Source organism: Cenococcum geophilum (genome assembly GCF_001692895.1).
Source record: "Cenococcum geophilum 1.58 unplaced genomic scaffold K441scaffold_4, whole genome shotgun sequence".
NCBI classification, from domain to species: domain Eukaryota; kingdom Fungi; phylum Ascomycota; class Dothideomycetes; order Gloniales; family Gloniaceae; genus Cenococcum; species Cenococcum geophilum.
In genome coordinates, this window is record NW_027137562.1 from 4671426 (window position 1) to 4690162 (window position 18737).

At 32.7% G+C, this 18737-nt stretch overlaps 1 protein-coding gene across 1 annotated transcript; it reads left to right on the top strand.

Moving 5' to 3' along the window:
• Positions 1 to 15518: 15518 nt before the first annotated feature.
• K441DRAFT_217341 (uncharacterized protein) lies at positions 15519 to 17014 on the top strand. Its single transcript, XM_067640577.1, has 2 exons — positions 15519 to 15710; positions 15770 to 17014. Exon 2 carries the CDS (start codon positions 15830 to 15832, stop codon positions 16700 to 16702), a length of 873 nt encoding a protein of 290 aa, XP_067509000.1. The 5' UTR covers positions 15519 to 15710; positions 15770 to 15829; the 3' UTR covers positions 16703 to 17014.
• Positions 17015 to 18737: the final 1723 nt, after the last annotated feature.

The window sequence follows — 18737 nt, forward strand, 5'->3', positions numbered from 1 at the left end:
AGATTTAAAGAAGATTAAGGCTATAGTGAATTGGTAAGAACTAGAAAATATAACACAGTTAAGGTTATTTCTAGGGTTCTATAACTACTGCAGAAGGTTTATAGCTTAATAGTTAAAGGATATTAAGCCACTTATAAAATTAATAAAGAAAGAAGAACTATAGGTATGGGGAGAGGAACAAAAGGAACTATTTAAGAAAATTAAGTAGTTGTTTACCCGGGAGCTAGTTCTTAAAATCTATTAACTATAGTTAGAGATAGTAGTTAAAATGGATGCATTAGACTATATACTAGAAGCGTGCTTTCTATAGAAATATAAAGATAGATGGCACCTAGTGGTATACTATAATTAAAAGATAATACTACCGGAACTAAACTATAATATCTATAATAAGAAGTTATTAGGTATAGTTGCAGCACTAAAGGAATAGAGATTATTCTTATAAGGTATAGAAAAACTATTTATAGTTAAGACGGATTATAAGAACCTAATAGGGTTCCTAATAATAAAAGAATGTAATTATAGATAGGTTAGATAGGCGGAGATGCTTATAAAATACTATTTCGAGATTTAGTATACTAAGGGTACAGAGAATACACGAGTAGACGCTTTAAGTAGAAAAGCTGAACTATAAAATAATAAAAAGCTATTAGGGGCTTTATTGCGAAGGGATATAGATAAATTAATTAGGTATAATTATCCAAAAATTATAGCAATATAAGAAGAATAGATTTATAATTTACTAGAGAGTAATTAAATATAAAAGATTCTAGACGCATAAACAGAGGATCTAGACTTAGAGTAGTACAAAAATTAAGAAGTAATATATATACCAAGATCTATTATAAAGGAGTTTATTAAGTTATTTTATAAAGGACTAACTTAAGGACATAACAGAGCTATAGGCTTAGTGTTAAGACTTTAAGAGGAGTACATTATTAATAGAATCTAGGGTTTAGCACGGAAAATTACTAAGGAATATCTAGATTGCTAAAGGAATAAACTAATAAGGTATAAGCTATATAGAGAGGTATAACCTATTAAAATACTAAAGAGACCATAGGAGGTTATATTATGGGACTTTATTATTAAGTTATTAAAGTTAAGAGACCCTATTACCGGATAAGATTATAACGCGATCTTAGTAATAATAGACAAGCTTATAAAGTAGGGATACTTTATAGTATGTTTAGAAGAAATATTAGCAGAAGATATCGCTAAAATCTATATTAAAGAAGTGTTTGTAAGATATAAAGTACTAAGTAAAATTATATTGGACAGAGATCTAAGATTTATAGTAGTATTCTAGGAAGTATTCTTAGCAGAGTAAGGAGTTTAAGTAGTAACTTTTACTGTATATTATTTATAGACAGACGGTTAAACGGAAAGATTAAATTAGATACTAGAATAGTATCTAAGGCATTATATTAATTATATACAGAATAATTAGGTATTTTTATTACCAGTTATATAGTTTATATATAATGCAACACTATAAAAAGGAATGGGCACGTTACTATTTAAGGCGAATTATAGATATAAGCTAAGGACCTTATTATTACTACGCTAAGTAAAGAAGATAAGTAGTATAGCTAAGTAAAGAATAAAGAGTTTAATAAATCTTTATGCAGACCTTATGGAAACAGCTAAGGTAGTATAGTAGAGAATAAAAAAGTACTATAATGCTAAGAGATCTAAGGGACTAGATCTTAAGGAGGGAGATAAAGTATGGCTACTATATAAAAATTTTAAGAGTTAATAACTAAGTAAGAAGTTAAACTACGTTAGACTAGGACCTTTTAAAATTATATAGAAAATTTTATTAGTTATATTTAAGTTAAACCTACCAGCTAGGATAAAGATTTACCTTATATAGTATATCGCAATCCTAGAGCTAGCATATAGGAATATTAAGCCATTAGTTTATAAAGCAGATATATATAAAGGATAAGAGGAAGACAAATAGTAAGTTTTAAAGATCGTTAGTTATAAGGATATAGACGATAAAATATAGTATAAAGTAAAGTAGATAGGTTATAACAAGACTACCTAGGAGCTACTAGAGAACCTAAAAAACGCTATAGGAAAGGTATAGGAGTATTAGAAGAGAAAAGGTTAGGTAATATTAATAAAGAGGAATCGCTAAAAAATGAGTTACCTAAGGGGGATCTAGGAAGAGTAACTGCTAAACTACTTAGAGTTGTTTCCTTCTCTATTAAAAGAGAATCTGTTTTTTTATTACTAAGTTCCTATAAACCTTATTAAATAAGTTTCTATTTCTTTAAATGAACCTTTTTATAAACATATTCTAAACGCTAAAGATAAGCGTAAGCTAGACGCTAAGCTTTAAGGACACGTACGGACTCTTCTAAGGCATATTAAACTGCAAGCAGCGCTAAGGATAGCTTATTATTAAGCTTCGCAGCGGCAAATTAAATATAAGACCCTATAATAAATTACTTAGGGAACTTAGAGACTATTAAGAGTTATAGGACGCGTATACTTAGCATTAGAAATTAAGCGAACATCGCAGAATAATTAAATGTTTACTTTAGTATACTCTGTATAAAAAGAGGGCTATTAAAATAAAGGACTTGCTAACGTAATATAAACTAACCCCTTTTTTAAATAACGAGAGCACGGAGATAGCATTACTTCACTAAGTAATAGTATAGAAGAGACTGTACGCGTATAACAAAGAGTTAAAGAAAAAGAAGGTGCTTTAGGTATTATAAGTAACAATATTAACTAAATTAATTAGACGGATATTATACCTCTAGTAAATAACTTAAAGATACTAGGTATCTTTAAGGACAAAGATAAAGAGGAGGGAGATGGTGTTATAAACACTTTAAGTATAATATTATAACTACTTAGAGAGGAGTTAAAAGAAGCTAGTTAGTTAATATAAGCACGGTCTAGGATAGAACCCGTAGAACTATGTAATGAGGAATAGTAAGCAAAGTTACGTAATGTGATCTGTGTAATCTGTGTAATCTATAAGATCTATAATAGAGCAAATAGAGTAGATAGAGTAGATAGAGTAGCGACTTTCTTAGGAGTACGGTTGTGTATTTAAGGACCCTTAGTTCCTACCTAGATAGTTCCTTCCTTATAGTAATTCTTAGAATATAATTAGAGTTAATCTATTAGGCAACTACTCCACTAGTTATTATTACGTTGTTAACTTACTTGCAATACCTATATACCTAGCCCATTAACGAGTTTACCGTAGTTCCTACTATAAGGCTCCGTTACATCTAAACTCTTATTTCTTAGTCCTATTAATAGTCCTTATTTATATATTAAAATCTTGGTCCTATAGGATTCTTAGCCCCAAGCTTGCTTCTTTCTTAAGCTAAGCTCTAACCTTTATCTAATTAGGCCTTTATAGTGTCCTCGTCTTATCTTAAGAGTTCTAGATCTCACTTATCTCGTCTTAAGAGTCTTATGCCTTTTAGAAGCTTTATTCCGTGCTTACCCATATTTCCCTAAACTAAGCCGCTGCCCTTTCCTATCAATTTTCGTCTAATTAGTAGAAGGAAACTGTGGGCATTATAAACTAGCAGCCAGCGCCGTAGGCTGTCTAATTTAGTTATCATTGTAACATACCGTATAACGGGCCGAACTTTAGCATTATACCAGGTTTAAGTTCTATTTTAAAATTATACTTATCTTAATATAGGGGTAGTTAGTCTACGAATTATTTCTTAAATATATTAATTAGATTATGATATTCTTTAGGTATAAGAGGTTAGGGGTTAATATATTGCTTCGGTTCTAACGCCTTTTTAATATCTTCTAGTGTTATAGTAAAGATCTTATAGTTTCGTTTTCTTACTAATAAATAAAAGGGTGCGGCTTATATTATATAAATTTTAAGGGGTTTTAATATATTATCTTCGCATTCTTTACCGCGATTAGTAGTTATAACTTTATTATATTAGTTCGGAGTTTATAGTAAAGGTAATTTATATTATATTAAATTTAAATAGTCGTGTATATATTTATAGGGCAAGTAGTATTTTAAGCAGTAACTTTAGTAGTAGGTTATACGGAATTTTAGTGTTTCTTTAACCCAGCTAATTAAAGGGTTATATCGTTTTAGCTATCTATATTTAAGTATTACCTTATAATGCTTTAAGGGTATTATAAATAGGGAAACGTATTTAAGGTATTTGCCTATCCGCATCTTTATAAGAGCGTAGTGCGTTAGTTCGCTATATATTAAAGGCTTACTATTAAAGCCTTATAGGCCTTAGGGCTTATTAAGTTTCTTTAAATTTAAGCGTTAAGTTTTCGCGTAGTTTATATTAATAAAGCCTATACTAGTAGCTCTACTATCTATAAGCATTTATACCTCCTTCTATTTTTTAAGTATTTAAATTTTACTGAGTATATTAAGGGAGTTGTGTTATATATTAGCGCTAAAAGAGCCTAAATACTTATACTCTTCCACTTCTTATCCTAAGGCGTAACTTAGCCCTAGGATAATTTGTTTTCTAAATTAACTAAAGGTAAGATGCTTTATAGTAACTAAAGGTAAGATGCTTTATAGTAACTAAGTATAATTTATAAAATAAGTATAATTTAAGGGCTAAGAGGAACTACGGCGGACCTTTTTAAAAGGGTAAGTTTGACAATTCCTTTAAATATATCCCTTTTACCGCATCTAAAGCATTCTCTATTTACGGCTTAAGTTCTTTATTTATTAGTTCCTAAGGGTATATAGGATTAGGTAGTATTAAGGTCTATAGGGTTATATATAGGGCTTTTAGGTCTTAAAGACGGATTATACTTTAGGGTATATACTAGTTTTATAGAGTTTTAAACGTAAGGTATAGTTAGCTTTAGGGAATAAGTTTATTTATTATATTAAAGGTCCTTATTAATTTATTAATATACTATAGCAAATTTGGGTAAATCCTTTAGCAGTTCTCTACCTACTAACTATACTTTAATTTTATCTAAAATAGCTTAACGGAGAGCAGTAACTCTAGCGGCTTTATTTTAATCTAGTTTACTAATAAGGCCTAAAAATTCCAAAAAGAAGCTAGTAAAGTCTTGGTTCTGTTATTATAGGTTTTTAAGTTTAGTAACAGCTATATATTCGCGGCTAGCGTTATTATATATTTATTTTAATAGAGAGATAAAGATTTTAAAATTAATAAAGATGCTGTTATAGAAGAATAGGTCTATAATTTATATAGCGTCTTTACTTAAACAAGGCATTCTATAGCTAATCTTGCTAGCTTTAATAGGGTATTAGTTATAGTTTATTAAAAGTTTAAGACGGAGCTTAGTTATAAAGGAATATAGGTTATTTTAATTTCTATTAAACATTAAAGGGTTAGGGAGCTTTTTGGATTTTGTAGTAGGTACTAGGTTTATTATAGGTATAGGTTAAGCTACCGTTACTAGTTTAGGGTTTATATTTAATAGGTCGGGTTTATATCTATTTATTTTAATTTTATTTACAGGTGTTACTATTAGGGTCTTTAACGCGAGTACTTTAGCGTTATAGAGTTCTTTATATATTGCTTTAATCGATTACTAATACTAAGCTTCTAGTATAGTTTATTACTAGGCTAAGGCATCTATAAAGGGCTGTTATATTATAGTTATTTATTCCCTAACTAGGGCTATAATAGTTAACGTAGCGGATTTAAGTTCGTTTACTATTTTAAGGGTATTAGTATTAATATAACGTAATATAAGGGCGCAAAGAGGCTTTGGGGCAGATTTAAAGGAATAATATAAATTCTATCTAAATCTATAGGTATAGCTCTTGTAGAGAATAAGACGTTACGTAAAGAAGAGAAGAGAATAACAAGAGAATTATATAATTAAATAGTTAGGGGCTTAGTAGTCGATGCGTGCGTATATACGCACGCGGTTTTTAACGGACTTTAGTAGAATTTAATTAATCTAGCAGAATTTGGTTAAAGCGTCGGAATTTATCTATTAAGTGTTTTATTAAGATATTCCTACTATAACTGGTGTTACGGACGCTTTAAGTACGATGTTACAACTACTAGGAGAGGAGTCGAAAGAAGCTAGTTAGTTAATTTAGGCACGGTCTAGGATGGAGCCGATAGAACTATGTAATAAGGAATAGTAACTAAGGTTATATAATATAATCTATATAATCTATATAATCCGTTATAGAGTAGATAGAGCATACGTTTATTATATATAAGAAGGATTTTATAGGAGTACGGTTATATATTTAAGGACCCTTAATCCCTACCTAGATAGTTCCTTCCTTATAGTGATTCTCAGAATATAATTAGAGTTAATCTATTAGGCAACCACTCCACTAGTTATTATTACGTTGTTAACTTTTATACTTGCATTTCCTACACACCTAGCCCATTAACGAGCCTATTATAGTTCTTGCTATAAGGTTCCGTTATATAATTACTACTATAGTTATAGTATTAATATAGAAAGTCGAACAACATGCCACTAAAAGCAGCCACTATAATGCTATTAACGGCGGCAACTACTTTAAGGTTAGGTAATGACACTAGTATAGCAGACACTAACTTATAGTAACCTGTAACGGTCGGATAACTATAAGAGATAGTTGACCAGCTAATAGAAAATAATGCGACGTTGGAAAATAGGATTAACGGAATAGGCGCAGTAAAGGTAAAGTTACTATTAATTAAAAGATTTTTAGGAGAGAAGTTAAAGCTTAAAGGATTCCTTATATAAATGCACTTTAAGGTTGCGCAAGAGGGAGTAAAGCTAGTAACACTTATAGATTAAATAGCGTATACGGGATTGTTCTTAATAGGAAGAGCACTTAAATAGTTTAAGCCTTACCTTATAGAAATCTAGGTAAATAGAATAATAATAACGAACTAAAAGGTACGGTTTATATTCTTAAGCTAAAACGGATTTATAGAGCGACTTATATAAATATTCGGAGATCTAGAGGCAGTAACTACGGCGGAAAGAAAACTCTAAGATATTATATAACGAACCTTAGCAATTAAATATATAACGCAGTTCCAGATATTAGTGACGTAAGTAGAGTGGAATAATAGGGCGCTTATAGCATAGTATAAATAGGGACTTAAGGCTAAAGTCTAGGATGTAATTATTTTAATAGAAGATACGGACACCCTAAGGGAATTAATAGATTAAGTGATTAAGATTAACAATTAGATCTATTAAAGGGAACAGGCTAAGAGAGGCTAAAATAGAGTTCTATAGTTATATAAGGCGTAAAGTACGCAATAACTAAAGCTAAGTTAAGAACTATAGTATGGCGCAGAGCTAATAGACCTAAGTAGTACTAAAGAAGCCTATAAGAGATAGAGTAAACAACTATAGAAACCTAAAGGATAAGGATTAAGTAATTAGAGGTCTAAGGAGCAGAGGCCAAACTAGGGATCTTAGCAGTAGAAGACGTTTAGGCGGACTCTATAATAAGAAAAATAGTTTAAAAAAGGGGCTTATATAAATTGCGGAAAACAGGGTTATTACGTTAGAGACTATAGAAGTAGGCAGAGTTACTATATAGTAAAAGGGATAAGACTAGTAGACGATATATATATATAGAGGGATGATAATATACTACAAGGAACAAAAGAATGTTTAATTAGAAGTTTTGCGTTTTATTATAATAACGTATACTAAATTTATAAGGACGCTAAGTATGGTGTAAGCTATTAGCTATAGGAGCTAAGTTTATTAAAATATTAAGGAACTAACGAACTAGTTCGCAGATCGGACATTAAGGACGATAAATTTAATATAGGTAAAATATTCCGTGACGATAAGGTGATAAAAGCGGTTTACTAGAAACATATAGCTATTAAAGATATTATACTAAAGGTAGAGGATAATTCCACTATAGAATAGGGAATATTAGTAGGGATTAAGACCCTACTAGATATAATGTCTATCGCTTTATAAGACGTAAAAAAAATAGAATAGCAAGCTACTTCGGCACTTAATAAAGGCAAAAGGCTAAAAGCTTAAGACTCTTAAGATAAGATGCGAGATAACTAAGATTCTTAAGACAAAATAAGGCAAGCTTAAGGACCTATAACGGACGGTAACTAATAGAGCAGAGTAATAGCTTAGTTTAGTGATATACGAATAAGCTTAGGACGAAGTTTCCTAAAGGTATAAGATTCTTAAGATAAAATGAGTGAGATTTAAGACTCTTAAGACGAGATAAGAATACTAAGTAAGCCTAGTTAGACTAAGGCTAAAGTAAAGCTTAAGATAAAAGCAAGCTTAGGATTAAGAATCTAAAGGAGTTAAGAATTTAGAGTATAAATAAGGACACCCGTAAATAAGAGGTAAGAGGCTTCTTTACAGATCAGAGAATCTGCAGTATAAATAGCAGTTAGACTAGGAGATAAGTATATAGACCTAGAAGACTTACTAGGGGAACACAGTGTTTAGCTTAAAGATTAAAAAGTTAATACCAAGATTAAGAAGTAAGAGAACTTTAAGAATTAGTCTATAAAACGCAAACTAAAAGAAACTATAGAAGAGTTTAGGCAAAGAATTATCACATAGCAAGAATAGAAACTAGATAAGAGATCTAGCATATTGGGACGTATAAGGGATAGAGCGCTAGTATAAAGAATTACTAATAGGCCTAGGGTAGGCATACTAAGAGCCAAGTAGCTTACTAAACTGGAAAATAAAGAGGATCTAGGGATTCTAATTAGGTTCGAGGAACGATATATAAAAGGCTATTACAACGTAGTAATAAGAAGATACTTCCTTACGGATAAGCCGTATACACTCTAGCAGCTATACTAAAAGTGGTATAGGTAACAACACAACGATAAGTGGGAAGATTTCTATATATAGTTGGATAAAAGAGTTATCTAAGACCACCTAATTATAGAAAAGGCCATAACGCATATTAAAGGAGCCTTAATTATAATGTTAAAGGATTTAGAGGAACGATTAGAGGACTAGAGAAGCAAGAGACGCATCTTAATACCTATAAATAAAGTTGTAACGTTTAGATTAGCACGATAAAGGTTTAAACTTAAAGATAAAGACGAGTTAAGAGTTAACCTAAAGCACCTAGCATACTATACGCTATTATAGATTATATGCGTAGACAATATATACAAGATATATAAGAATCCGAAAGAAAATAATCGGAAATACCCTATAAGGATATACTAGATAATAAATAAGCGATAGTATAGAAATGCTAAATATATATATAGATGGCATCCAGCAGAGGTTTAAGAAGAAGGAAATTTAATACTTTAGCCAGAAAGATTCCTTATAAAAGAATGCTTAGATAAATAATAGTGGTGGGAATGCCTAGAGAATATGTATCTATAGTATATTAAAGATAAAAAGCGAACTAGGTATTAGTTAAAGAGTAAGCTAAGTATATAAGAATTAAGTAGCTAATAGTTAGGAAAAGTAGAGGCCTATAGAACTAAAGGGAGCTAGTGGTAGAGCCTTAGACCCTTAAAGGAATTTAAGAATAACACCTAAATTTACGAGTTAAATAGTAAGATTAATAGTTTAAAGCGCTAATAGATAGTGGAGTAATACGAAACCATATTTTACTAGTAGTAGTTAAGAGAATAGGATTACCTTATAGATAGAAGGAGTAACTTTACCTATTAGTTACAATTTTAGGAGATTTAATAGCCTATAGAGGAGGGATTATTAATCTTAAAATAGGACCTATTTAGATAACTATTAAAGGGAGACGAATTAAGATATTTTTTGATATCCTATTATTAGGACGGGATGAGGCAGTATTAGGAATACCTTAGTTATAGAAATACAATCTAAGGATCGATTAGATTACAGGTTAGGTCGATATTAAAGATACTTAACGCCGTAAGATACGATAATAAACTAAGTTAGTATAGTACTAAGTTAGAGTGATATATAAAGAGACTAAGCGAGGCTTAAGTTATATACTAAAGAGATACCACAAGTATGGCAAAAAACTATGGTCACTAAAAAGTAAGAAGCTATTAGATTATATAGTATAGGACTATAAAATAAAGTTAGGACTAGGAATAAGTCTAAAGTTCTTTTTAATCTATAAGCTTACCGAAGAAGAAGGTAGAGCATTAAAAGAGTTTATCTAGGAAAATTTATAAAAGGGATATATTAGACTATCGCAGTTATTAGTGGGTTATCTAGTACTATTTATACTAAAGAAGAATGGCAAACTAAGGCTGTATATCGACTATAGATAGTTAAACAGCATTACTAGAAAGGATAGGTATTCTTTACCCTTAATTAGCGAGATCTAGGATAGGATAGGCAACGCGTAAATCTTTACGAAGATAGATCTAAGATAGGCGTACTATTAGATTAAAATTAAGGAAGGCGATAAATAGAAGGCAGCCTTTAGGTCTAAGGAAGGACTATATAAACCATTAGTTATATAATTTGGGCTTATAAACGCACTAGTAACGTTCTAAAAGCGTATTAATAATATATTAGAAGAATACTTAGATAAATTTGTTATGGTATACCTTAATGATATTATTATCTACTTAATAACTAAGGAAGAATATAGGGAACACGTTAAATAGGTTTTAAAGAGACTATAGGAAGAATAGATGCTAGTAGCAATTAAGAAATGCGAGTTCTTTATAAGGAAGACAGATTTTGTTAAATTTATTATTAAACTAGGCCAACTTAGCATAGATCTAAAGAAGATTAAGGCTATAGTAAATTGGTAAGAACTAGAGAATATTACGCAGTTAAGATCGTTCCTAGGGTTTTGCAATTACTGTAGGAGGTTTATAGTATAATGGTTAAAGAATATTAAGCTATTTATAAGGTTAATAAGGAAAGAAGAACTATAGGCATAGGGAGAAGAGTAGTAGAGACTATTTAAGTAAGTTAAAGAATTGTTTACCTAGGAGCCAATTCTTAAAATCTATTAACTAGGACTAGAGACGGTTATAAAGACGGATATATCAGACTATATACTAGGGGCGTACTTTATATAGAAATATTAAGATGGATGGCACCTAGTGGTATACTATAGTTAGAAGATAACACTACTAGAGTTAAACTATAACATCTACAATAAGGAGTTATTAGGTATAGTTACAGCACTTAAGGAATAGAGAGCATTCTTATAAGGTATAGAGAAACTATTTATAGTTAAGACGGATTATAAGAACCTAATAGGATTCCTAATAGTAAAGGAACTTAACTAAAAATAGGTTAAATGGGCAGAGATACTTACAGAATACTATTTTAAGATTTAGTATACTAAGGGTATAGACAACACACGAGCAGACGCTCTAAGTTGGAAGGCTAAACTATAAAACAATAAGAAGCTATTAGGGGCTTTACTGCGAAAGGATATAGACGAATTAATTAGGTATAATTATCCGAAAATTGCAGTAACTTAAGAAGACGATAAGCTAGAAAAAGTTTATAAGATACTAGAGAGCTTTTAGGCGTAAAGAATTCTAGAAGTATAGCTAGAAGATCTATAGGCGGATATATACGAATATTAAGAAGTAAAGTACATCCTAAGAAGCATAGCTAAGTAATTTATGGAAGAGTTCTATAAGGGATTAACTTAAGGATATAACGGGGCTACGGGCTTAGTGTTAAGACTCTAAGAGGAATATATTATTAATAGAATCTAGGGCTTAGCATAAAAAGTTATAAAGGAATATTTAGATTGCTAGAGAAATAAACTAATAAGGTATAAGCTATATAGAGGGCTATAACCTATTAAAACACTAAAGAGACCATAGGAGGTTATATTATAGGACTTTATTATTAAGTTGCTAAAATTAAGAGATCCTATTACCGGATAAGATTATAATATAATCTTAGTAATAGTGGATAAGCTTATAAAGTAGGGATACTTTATAGCATACACAGAAGAAATATCAGCGGAAGATATCGCTAAAATCTATATTAAAGAAGTATTTATAAGATATAGAGCACTAAGTAAAATTATATTAGATAGAGATCTAAGATTTATAGTAGTATTCTAGGAAGTATTCTTAGCAGAGTAAGGAGTTTAAATAGTAACTTTTACCGTATATTATCTACAGACAGATGGTTAAACGGAAAGATTAAACTAGATACTAGAGTAGTATTTAAGGCATTATATTAATTATATACAAAATAATTAGGTATTGTTATTACTAGTTATATAGTTTGCATATAATATAACACCTTAAGAAGGAATAGGCATATTACTATTTAAGGCAAATTATAGATATAAGCTAAGAATATTGTTGTTACTATAGTAAGTAAAAAAAACGAGTAGTATAGCTAAAGAAAAAATAAAGATGTTAATAAATCTTTATATAGACCTTATAAAATTAGCAAAGAAAGTATAAAAGAGAATGAAAAAGTACTATAATGCTAAGAGATCTAAGGGACTAGATCTTAAGGAGGGAGATAAAGTATAGCTACTATATAAAAATTTCAAGAGTTAATAACTAAGTAAGAAGTTAGACTATGTTAGACTAGGACCTTTTAAAATTATATAAAGGATTTTACTAGTTATATTTAAGTTAAACCTACTAGCTAAGATAAAGATCTACCCTATATAGTATATCGTAATACTAGAGCTAGTATATAGGAATATTAAGCCACTAGTTTATAAAGTAGACACGTATAGAGAATAGGAAGAAGATAAATAGTAAGTTTTAAAGATTGTTAGTTATAAGGACGTTAACGATAAAATATAGTATAAGGTTAAGTGGATAGGCTATACTAAGACTACCTAAGAACTACTAGAAAATTTAAAGAATACTATAAGAAAGGTATAGGAGTATCGGAAGAAATTAGGTTAGGCAGTATTAATAAAGAAGGATCGCTAAAGAATAAGTCACCTAAGGGGGACCTAAAAAGAGTAGTTGCCGAACTACTTAAATCTATTTCCTTCTCTATTAAAAGAGAATCCGTTCTTTTATTACTAAGTTCCTATAAACCTTGTTTTATAAGTTTCTACTCCTTAAAATAGACCTTCTTATAAACCTTTTTAAGACGAAGTAAACGAGTAGACGCCGCGATCTAAGTATTTAGGGCCTTCTATTCCGCGTTATAGGAATATTTTAACTTAGTAAGGGTTTAAGATAGTTTACTATCTAGCTAAGTAGCAGCGGATTAAACACGAGACCCTAAAATAAATTAATTAGGGAACTAGACGACTATTAAGAGTAATAGATCGCGTATATTTAGCATTAGAGGTAAAGCGAACGTTATAAGACGAATAAATATTCGCTTTAGTGCACTCTAAATAAGAGGACGGTTGTTAAGAAGATGGACTTGCTAATATAATATAAACTAACCCCTCTTTTAAATAATAAGAATATGGAGACGGTATAATCTCACTAAGAGACAATATCGTAGTAATAGTGCGAGCACGACGGATAGTTAAGGACGAAGAAATTGCTTTAGGTATAATAAGTAACAATATTAACCAAATTAATTAGACGGATATTACACCTCTAGTAAATAACTTAGAAATATTAGGAATCTTTAAGGATAAAGATAGAGAGGAGGGAGATGGTGTTACGGACGCTTTAAGTACAATGTTACGACTACTAGGAAAGGAGTTAGAAGAAGCTAGTTGGTTAATTTAGGCAGGGTCTAGAATGGAGCCGATAGAACTATGTAACAAGAAATGGCAACTAAGGTTATATAATATAATCTATATAATCCGTTATAAAGCAAATAGAGCACACGTTTATTACGTACAAGAAGGATTTTATAGGAGTATGGTTATATATTTAAGGACCTTTAATCCCTACCTAGATAGTTCCTTCCTTATAGTAATTCTTAGAATATAATTAGAGTTAATCTGTTAGGCAACCACTCCACCAGTTATTATTACGTTGTTAACTTTTATACTTGCATTTCCTACACACCTAGCCCATTAACGAGCCTATCGTAGTTCTTGTTATAAGGTTCCGTTATAACTGGGCTAGTCCCGTTATAGGAGCTTAGGGTTAGCTACCTTAAATTTAATACCTTAAATCTATAGCCAAAAGTATCCTTATTATAAAGAAGATGTTTTTTAAAGCTTAGCTAATACTAGTATAAAAACTTCCTTACCTAATACCTAAAGCTTTAAGCTTAATTTACCTAAGGCCTTAATTAAAAGCGAAAGGATTCTAAGGATCCAAATATTATTAAGGAATAGTTTAACCTCTATAAAGCTACTATTACTAAGTACGCGATTCCCCTAAGTAATTAATATAGTATAGATAAGAAAGGAATTATAATAGGGGTAGGCGATAAGGTTAAGGTACTTATTCCTTAATTAGAGGCTTAAGCCTTTATTATAAAGCTAGGTAATCGCGATTAGGTGTCTATTATTAAGTATATATTAAGTTAATATTAATTACCTCCCTACCTTATATTTTAAGGGAAACAAGTATAACGATCCTAGATATTACCCGAACTTAATTATAAAATAGTAATTTAAGTAAGCGATTTGGGGTGGATAAATTTGGATATTATAGTTAATTGGTTAAAACACTTTAATTAATATATAAAGCCACAACTCTAAGGAATCTATTGCTTATTAATTCTTAACGGATATAAGAGCTACGTATTAATATAGTTCGCTAAGTATTACGAGACTTATAAGATTATCCCTCTCTGTCTACTACCTCATTTAACACACCTACTTTAACCCCTAGATGTTAGTATATTTAGTCCTTTAGCAAGAGCTTATAAAAAGCGCCTCTACGACTTTGCCTTTTATAGAGCTGTTAATATTACTAAACCTAAGTTCCTTAAGTATTACCAAGCTGCATAACACGAAGTTATATTACCTACTAATATAGTAAGTATATAGCGAGCAACAGGCCTTCTACCGTTTAATCCTTTAGTTATTTTACAAAAGATATAGCTAACGACTTAGCCAACGACTCCTTGCATAAGCTTTACGGATAAGAATGGCCATCAATTTGATATACCTATGTCTCCTTCCGTAAAGGAGAAACTTACGGCTATATTTAGGCAGCTTTTATAAGGTGCATCACCCTTTCGTTCTAAAGTTATATATAATATTTAGCAGTTTACCTTAAGTACGGTAGCTAATAATACAATCCTCAAGCGAACGAATTAAGAGCTTCTTAAAAAGCAGAAGAAGCAGCGTTATAGTAAGACAAAAGCTGCATATAGGAAGGCGCGAGTTTTGTCTGTGGCTGAGGCTTAAAAGAAGAACAAGGAAAAGCTTCAAAAGGAATAGGAAGAGGCTACAGCAAAGGAAAGAAGGGCTGCATTATAAGGAGTTATTACCTTTACAAAGAAGGTTTGGAAGGGACTACCAATGGATTATAGTATATTTGTGTAATAGGGTAGATTTGGGTTAATTTTGATATCAAATTGATCTTGATTTTGGCATCAAATTGATTTTAATTTTAGTAGGAGGTCCGTGCACTGTCTCGAATGGGTGGCTGTCTCGTTTGGCTGGCTAACCCGTTACGCGTTGTTCTGATTCTTGTGTTCGCGCACTGGCCTTCTCCTCTGCCTGCCCAAACGGGTTAAGGGATAACGTTAGTTTAGGAGAATATGATCGTTAAAGTTTGCAGTTCCCCAAAGCTAACAATTTCTGCCTGGATTAGATCCATGGTAGATGTTACAAAATTTGCAACATCTTCTATATAACTCGCACTTATTATCTTCCATTCTTCAGACACTTTGTCTTCCACTCTTTAGACACTTAAACTGTTAAACATTAGAAAACGGTAAGCTTTTCCTAGAAATATAGCTTTTAATTGTGTTTACGAAGCTTAATCTTACCTAGGTCTCTATTATATTGTCGCCAACGTCCATATTCAACAGCCTATTTGCTACTTTCGTTGCTATGGCCCTATCGCTTCCAGACCTTCCAGTGGAGCTTATCAACCATACACTTAACTTCATTCCAAGCAAAAAAAACGCGATTATACAAGTTCGCGAGACGTGTAGAGCCCTAGCACTCAACACCACAGGAATATTCGCAAGGGAATGCTTCTCATCAGGTTCATGGCCCCTAACGCAAAGAACTATCTCAGCTCTTACCGGAATTTCAAAGAACAAATTTCTAAATCCAGCTTTGAAAGAGATTATACTTTTCCGATACACCAACAAATACCAGAAATCTGACTCAAGATACTCGATGGCCAAGGGGATCGACATCAAAGAACTTGGCCAGAGCCTACAAACATTAACGAACCTACGGTCACTTCATCTGGCAGATTTCAACTTTATAGGTTTCGAAAAATTTGTCGGCGGCCTACTTGCTACATTATCGCTTCCCTTAATAACCGACTTTCGGCTCTCAGAAATTAATATACACGCTAGTGACCTTCGAAAATTTATCGCTCTGCATAGTGACACCATCAAAACCGTTGTGTTTAATGAACTGAACCTTACTACCCCTAAGAAGGGTGCTTGGTCTGGGCTCTTAAATTCCTTGACTCAGCTTAAAGACGTAAAGCTCATCCACATTCATAAGCCAATACAATACCACTGTTTCGTCAGATTCGAGCCTGAGGACATATGCGATCCTACATTCGAGAGATGCGTAGACTGGTACACGCAATATGATTGTGGCTGCGACAGTTGCTCGGATTACGCGCGTGAGGATCATCACGCGGTCTTTGGGGATTACAGGCTAGGCATGGACGTAAAGAAGGGAGTTTGGACCAGAGGACTTAAACTTATGGCGGCTGGAAGTAGAACTATGGAATTTTAGCGCGATAATAACCCTAAAGTCTGGGATCTTGATCCATAACTTATGGGAGTATCTTCTCTTCTATAGATTCTAGCCAGAGAATCGCCTGGTTTCGTGAATCGCAAAGAGTAAAGAATCGAGTGTGTTTTATAGTATCCCTTTCCACACTTTTTAATAGCTTTTCAGGCGTAGATGGGGCCATATCATGGTGTTGAAGTTGTTAAGTTGTTTTGGTCGCGACGCGCTCGCGCCCTGCGCACTAGATGGCGCCACCCCGGTGCATGTTAAGGCCCTAGCAACATAGAGAGTATCGCGGGTATTGAGTTTCCTAAGGGGGTGATAGTAGGGAGCTGGGGGGGCTAGGGGGGCGAATTTGGCCGCCCTCTACTCCGTACTCGCGGTGGGGGGACAGGGCCTCGCAGCGATACATGTAATATAGAATTAATAACTAATTCTCTCAGCTTGCGTATTGGTGCTATAATTTATATAAGATTCTCTTAGAAGAGATTTCCTAGGTCGTGAATGGTCCTTGTCAGCGAGGAGCCAGGCGGACACGGCCAACTCTCCCTCGCGAGCATCGTCTGAATCAGCGTCCGTCGCGCTCATCACGTCCGTCCGCCTTGTAGCCCGCCTCATCTTCTGACCTAGAGTCCTTCTGCGCCGAGCCTTGAGAAGAGCGAGAACTGTCTGATGGGCACCAACCCGTGTTGGTTCGAGCCTCTCTGGTGGGATGCCAAAGATGGGGGTGCATAAAGTGGAGTAATTATAGGAGTAGGACAAGGACGAGGACGAAGAAGGGTGAGGCGCGAAGTCGATGGAGAAGATTGGCTAGCAGGAGGAGAGTGGGGTGGGTTGAAATCAGGAGGGGAGGTGAGGAGAGGTGAGGAGAACAGCAAACGTGCGCCCAGTGCGTATAGGTCGGTCGGACCACGCTAAAAGGTCGGCCCGATAAGCGAAACCTCCGCCCACCACACCAAACCCCACCCTGCCTCTCTCAATTTGACCTTACCTTCTACCTTATCTTTTCTTATATATATATCTTAAATCTATTATAAAAATATTTTTAATATAATAATTATTACCTTAAAGAGCTATATAAGCTATTTATAGCCTATTTATAGCAATTTTAATAGTTTAAGCTATTTATAAAGCCTATTTAAACCCAAAAAATCCTATAAAGGTAAATAATAAGTTTTTTCTAATATATTTAAATGTTTCTAAGACGTTTATAATATATTTATAACTAGTTACAAACCTATTTTAGCTATATATAATTAAAATATATTAAGAATTATTATTAAATATAATTTTAGTAGTTTAAGTTGCTTTGTTATAACTAAAAACTATATATCTTTATATATATAAATAAGACTTAAATATAAATATTTTTTATATTTTATATAAGGTGAGGATATAAATAGGGAGTCTAATAATAGAATAATAGGTATATTGTATAGACTATAAGGTGAGGATGTGGATAGGGAGTCCAATGATAGAACAATAGGGTATATTGTATAAGTAGAGACGAATCCTTAAGGGAGAAGGAGGAGTCTGAGGTGCGAGGTAAGGAAGGGGTTTCCCTAGGCACGTGCAGAGCACGTACCTCACAGGCGAGTCGCATGCGAGTCGCCTATGCCTCGCAGCTATATAACTATATACTCAGGTTTCACCTAACAATGCCCCCCCCTTTAAAAAGGGTCGTCCCCGATCCTTTATATGCTCAGGCCTCGATAAAACCCTATAAAAACCTTAATAAGGAAAAAATTGGAAGGAAAAGAGCGTCCTAATTTTGCGTATAGAGAGACAGGTAGTACACTTACGCGAAGATATTAAGGAACTTCAACCGCCGGTCAAAGTTATCTAATTAGTCAGATTTGGCTTGCCAAGACTTCCCTGCATTTCACCAAGCCAATAGTGATTTTACATACCTAGCATGGAAAATCCTAATTGGTCCATTTAATAGGTAGAGCTAGTAGCTTAATACCGTTATCTAAATTTGGTAGACAAGAAATATTCCAAAAGCTCGCTTGCGTAGTGTCAATCGGAAGTCCGTGCA